This window comes from Melospiza melodia, chromosome 2 (genome assembly GCF_035770615.1).
Source record: "Melospiza melodia melodia isolate bMelMel2 chromosome 2, bMelMel2.pri, whole genome shotgun sequence".
NCBI classification, from domain to species: domain Eukaryota; kingdom Metazoa; phylum Chordata; class Aves; order Passeriformes; family Passerellidae; genus Melospiza; species Melospiza melodia.
This window is the reverse complement of record NC_086195.1, coordinates 143,007,872-143,013,871: the sequence shown is the minus strand read 5'-3', so window position 1 is coordinate 143,013,871 and position 6,000 is coordinate 143,007,872. Positions and strand designations below refer to the sequence as shown.

The following is a 6,000-nucleotide window of genomic DNA, read 5'->3' as shown; positions in this document are numbered from 1 at the left end:
CGGGGGGGCGAGCGGCGGCACCGACACCGGCACCGACACCGATCACCGGCACCTCACCGGGGCTCGCAGCCTCCGCCGGGCAGGAGCAGGACGAGGAGAAGCGGCAGGAGGAGGCGGAGGCGGAGAGAAGCGGTCGCGGTCGCGGGTGCCGCCGCGGGGAGCGGAGCGAGCGCGGGGCGGCGGCGGCGGCTCCTCCATCATGTCGTCGGGCGGGGACTTCGGGAACCCGCTGCGGAAATTCAAGCTGGTGTTCCTGGGCGAGCAGAGCGGTGAGTCACCGCCCGCCGAGGGCCGGGACCCCAGAACGACACTGGCTGCCCTCGGGGGGGCACGAAGGGACCCCCTCCTCATCCTCCCCGACATCCTCAGGAGCGGCTCTGACACCCGCCCTCCCTCATGGGGTCTGGTGGGATCCCCCTCCTCACCCTTCCTGACACCCACCTACCCTTCATGGGCTGTGATGGGATCCCCCTCCTCCTTGTCCCCTACACCCACCCACCCTGATGGGGTCTGATGGGATCCCGTTCCTCACCCTTATGGGGTGTGATGGAATCCCCCTCCTCATTCTCCCCGACACCCACCCACCCTGATGGGGTCTGATGGGATCCCCCTCCTCATTCTCCCTGAAACCCACCCACCCACCTTCATGGGGTTTGATGGGATCCCCCTCCTCACCCTTCCCGACACCCACCTACCCTTTTGGGGTCTGACGGGATCCCCCTGTTCAGGACACCCGTCCCCTGTCATGAGATCCCTGACACCCACCCCCCTGGTGGGGCTCCGTGGGGTTCAGCTCCGCTTTAACCCCCCCAGCCAGCAAAGCCCATCTGCAGGAGCAGTTGCTGATTCATCGGGTCCCGCTCCTCTGGTTTTTGGGGGGCAGCAGTCTCAATCCACAGCGTTTGCTGTGGAAATCCAGCGTTTTTCCATAATGGAGTTATGTCTTGGCAGAGCGACGCTCTGAATATTTAATTCAGTCAATGAGGTTTTCTTCCCTGTCTTTGGAACGAAAAAAAAAAAAAAAAAAAAGCCCAACCTAAACAATGTCTCCTCCTTCCTCAGCGGAAGGCCTCAATACTGCATTCCAAATTTTTCCCTTGGAAGAGTTTTCTGACAAAAAAAAAGCAAAAAAATAGCTCCTTTATGAGATGCTTTGTGCAATTCTGGGTAGATACTGTGAGATCTATGACATAATGAATAGGTGCAAAATATTTTCTGTCTTGGGGTGGGGTATTTGCTCCTTCAGCCACCTTTGGTCTGTGTGGTAGGAGATGATGAAATACTGGTTGGTTTAATTTTTTGGCTAAATTAGTTGTATCTTGGTGTTTCCTCACTCAGATGGTGATAAGGCTGCGGTTGAAATTATTTACCTGTGTGTTGGCAATTTCCTTTAGTCTGTTCCTTGAATCATTCCCTTTTTATTTTGTGTTTTTGGGGTTGAAACAGCTCTTCTCATATCAGGGATTTGGGGAGCACGAGTGCAACTTGATTATTTATTATTTTTTGGGTAAGTCACCTGATCTGCTTGGTAAGGTGTTATTTGGCCAGCCATTTTATGAGGATTTTGGATGAGGGTCATGTGTAGAAAATGCTGGGTTTTTTTTTTTTTTGTTGGTATTTTTCCCAGGTATTTGATAACAGGAATCTGAAATATTTACAAAGGGCTGTGATGATTTCTGAGCTTCAGTATCACGAGGCTTTTCAAATCCATCCTTGGAAGGTTGTGGCACCCGGTGCAGACCTTAAACCTGAGCAGCTCCTCCTTCACACGTGGATTTCTTGTCTGCTCTAGCAGACATAATGTCAGATATCTGCTTCCTCTAGGAATTTTTTCTTTTCCCTCTCAGCTAATCGTGTGTCTTTATACTGGAAGGTTTTAAATAATTCCCAGTCACAGCACCAAGCGCAGGGAGGAGAGGAGGGATTCTGTGGGTACAGCCCAGCGCAATCCTCCTGGCTGAGCGCTGCCAGCCCTGCCTGTGCTGCCGGGGCTGGGGCTGGGGGCTGCCTGGGAGCTGCCTGGGGTGCAGGCAGGGCTGGCAGCTGCAGGGTGGGCTCCAGCCCTGCCCCTGCCTTTGTCTGGGCTGACTCGGTGCCAGCTCGCTCCGTGGCCGCGCATCCCGCGGGTGCTGCAGCGTGGGCATGCTCCAGCACGGCTCCCTGAGCCTGCCTCCCTGAGACACGGCCCTTCCTCCCGGAGTGGAGCTCTTCACATGTCTCTGTCATGATGTCATTCCCTGTCATTTTTTATTTTTTTATTCCTTTAACTGCCCGGAGGATGCGGAGCTGTCCTGGAGGAACAGACGCCCTCGTGATGTTTGGAGAAAGCTGCGGGAGAATCTGGTGTTGCAGGAAGGGAGCTGGGGTGGGCTGTGCTCACACCTTGCTGTTCTTTGTCTGGAGGGTTAAGGGGGATGCAGAAATAAAAGTTTTTTAGCATAGCAGCTTTGCTAACCCAGGAGATATTTGTACGGCTGTTGCGCTGGATTGCACCATTTGCTTCCTGTTCAGATGAAAGGTTCTGTGCCCTGTTGGAAGGCCATAATTAGAGATATGCTCTGGCTGCTGGTGGCAGGCTGAGTGCTCTGCCTCCACGTACATCCAGGGCCTTCAGGATGACAAATGAAATGGTACAAAGGGCTGTGATGGCCATTAGCTGCCTCAGCATCCAGAGCTGTGCTGGCTGTACACGGCCTCGCCAATAGACGTGTGTCTCATGGCTGAGGAAATCTGAGCTGCAGCTCCTTGCTGGGCAGCCTCTGCAGCCCTTCCATGGCAGATCTAGAAGCATCCCTGGGTGTTTTATTTCCGTGTGAGGGTGGGATTGCCCATGGATGCGGTGTGAGGTTTGCTCTGCTCTCCTCAGCCATGTTGTGGGAGTTCGGTGCCGTATCCTCAGCGTTCGCACGGACTGCAGTGCCTCTGCCTCGTGCCCTTCAGCACCACTGCAGATGCTCTTTCCCCTGCTAAGATGCTGATTTTCCCTGCTCCTCAGTCCCCCAGATCTCCTCGTCCCTGGCGCTTGTGTCCCCCACGCCCCTCCCAGGCCCAGCTGGGGACTTGCTGCGTGTGCTGGGGGTGCATCACGAGCCTGCAGCATCATCCCTGCCCAGCCAGAAGAATCCTCTCCTCCCTTCCCATCCCTGTTTTTATTAACTTCTACAGGGATACGGCATTGGCTGGCTAGGAGAAGGCAACTTCACCAGCACTCTCCTTAATTGAATTACTTTTCTCAATGATTGAAGATTATACAGAGTTTAGCAGTTTTAAATATGCTAATCTTTGCTAAAAAGGCAGGGAGAGCTCTCAGTGCTGAGGGATTAGATGGAGCTATTGTGTGTGAGGAAGTATGTTTCTTACTGCCTTTGATCTGGTTTTATCAGGTGGTTTTCATCAGTCCTAATACCTCAAGTTTAAGGAATTCTGATTTCTGGGTCATGTCAGGGAGTGGACGCTTCACCTACATTGGGGTGGCTCGCAATAAATATGACACATATTCAAATATTAATAACCTCTTTGGTTCTGCTCTGCATAGGAACACCTCTACTTGTTAATAAATGGATTTTTTTTGATTGAGTGGGCAGAAGTGAATGCTGGGGCACTGCAACAGAAATATTTGTTTGTCACGTGAGTTTCTGCTGCAGCTTTCATTGGCAAGCAGGTCTGAAGGGCACCAACGTGTGCAGAAAGCACAAGAACTCCCAGCTGTCTCTCTGTGCCAGCATTTCTGCAGAAGATCTTGAAGGAAATTAGAACCAGTTGCATTTGGGTTTTTTTTTAATCAGGAGCTGAGATTTTCAATATTGAAACCCAGTGATAAGAGCGGTGTAATAACTTTGGAGATATAACAGTTTGGAAAGCACTAATGAGCTGTTCTGTTGCGTAACGCTGTTGGTACAGGCACTGCTGAGCAGTGTGATGTGGCTCATTAGGTAACTGGGGAGCTGCAGGTGCTCTGTGTGTGACACGGGGCTGCTGTGGCACTGCTCGCAGCAGGCACACGCTCCTCCCTGTGCTGCCTAAAACTGCCTTGTTTTAAGGGATTCTCAGTTTCACGAGCTCCAGAGGGCTGTTACCTTGTTGCACTGGTGGCTTTTCCCTTCCCCTCCGGGTAATTTCCCAACCCTGTGGTTTTCCTGTGGCTGGCCCTTCAGATATTTGGGGTTCTCTTTGGACTGTCTGAATTTTCCACGAGTCTCTAAACTTGGGCTTCACATCTGGAAGTGGAACATCAGCAGTGCATCCCGAGAAAGGGGGAGTCGGGCAGGAACACCAGGAGGGCTGCATGGATGAACAAGGAACTCCTGGACAAGCTCAAACCCAGAATGGAAGCCTGGGAGGGTGGAAGTGGGGGCAGGTTGCACAGAAATTGTCTGAGCAGCCAGAGATCAGGTTAGGAAACCCAAAGCCCTGATAGAACTAAGCCTGGCCAGTCATCAGGGGCAGCAAGAAAAGCTTCTGTGGCCATAAAGGAAAAGTGTGGGGTCTCTCCAGAAGGGAACAGGAGACCTGGTTACCCCAGGAGAAGGCTGAGGCACTCAGGGACTTCCTTGGCCTCAGTTTTCACCTGTGTTCCTCAGGGCTCAGCTGTGGGATCAGCCCTGTTGAACATCTGCACTGGTGACAGGTCCCTTCCCACCCAAACTGTTCTGGGATTCTTTCCCAGTGCAGTGTGCTTGGTGTCTGATCCTTCAAGATCTTGAGCTCCACCATTTCTCTTCTTCTCCATCACTGAAAAATCCCTCCCTGCAGCAACGTGGGGAAGGAGCACAGAGAAAAAGACATCAGTGTTTTGTGGTGCCTGTTCTCACGGTGCCTTTTGATCCCTGGCTATTTGTGGAAGCCTCTGAAGGAGCTGTGTCTGTTCTTGAAAGGAGGAGTAGCTGTGCCTTGCTGAACTCTGCTGTGCTTTTCTCTCTCTGCATCTCAGAAATAATCTGTGAGCTGGAAGGAGAATGATCATCTTTTCCCTTGATGTGCCATAATGGATTTTCTATCTGCAGCTCTTGGGGTGCTGCTGGTACCTGGCACGGGACCCAGGCTCTGCAGAGCACATGCCTCAAAGCTTTTGCTGGAGCTGGAAGTGGGACTAATGGAGAAACAAAGGCAGGGAAGCTCATCTGAGCCCACCTTAGAAGATGATGTGGCATTTGGGAATTACCAGAGCCCACAGCCATTTTTCTCAGCTTCAGTGATGGTTAAAAACCTGTCTTCTGCAATCAGTCTGTGAGGAAAGAGCTGCCTTTTAGTTACCTGCTAATTTAGTGCAGATGTTTAAAGGCATTTCGTTGTGCTCATGCGTGCACAAGTACCTGTTGTGCACACTAATGGTTATAAAACCCCAAGCCAAGCAAGCCAAACAAGCCAGCTAAACCCTTCAGTGCTTTGAAACGTGGCTCAGGAAAACCCACACATTGCTGCCTCAACATGAACACCATCAGACTTTTCAAGTCAACCTCCAGAATTTACCTGTGAGGCCTGTAAGAACAGTAACCTTGTGATACACGGGTGTTTCTGAACAGGTGTGGAAATGCTGATCCATCTCTGCCAGTTTGGAGCAGGGAAAAGACCTCTGAGATCATGGGGTGATCAAGGACTTGATGATCTTGGAGGTCTTTTCCAACCTACATGCACTGCTTTGAAAATTAACAGATGTCATCAAAATGGTGATGGGTTTGACACGTTCATATAAATTATTTATGGAAGCAGTTTAAATGAAAAATGTGTGTCTTGGCAAACAAACAGCAGCAAAATGTGGACTTGCAGTGAAAGTCAAATTTTTCAGGTCTCTTTGCTTGATTTATTTACTGAGCTCACAGAAGTTGACGAGCTAAATGAATTCTTTGCTTTCCCCTCAGCATAAACCGAACTCTTCTGGCTCTTAATATTATGAAAGGCCCAGGGACAGTGAACAATTCCATAAATTATTTTATGTCAGACATTTTCCTCTTATGTTCAAAGCATGTTCTGGAATATTTGAGTGATATTAACCAGAAAAAA

At 50.7% G+C, this 6,000-nt stretch overlaps 1 protein-coding gene across 2 annotated transcripts in view; it reads left to right on the top strand.

The window, feature by feature from the left end:
* The window catches only part of RAB6A (RAB6A, member RAS oncogene family), a 42,914-nt gene continuing 36,914 nt past the window's right edge, over positions 1–6,000 (top strand). For both annotated transcript variants that reach the window (XM_063150244.1, XM_063150243.1), the window contains exon 1: positions 1–269. In XM_063150244.1, coding sequence (XP_063006314.1) covers positions 200–269 — 70 coding nt within the window. In that variant the 5' untranslated portion in view covers positions 1–199. The remainder of the gene's footprint in view (positions 270–6,000) is intronic.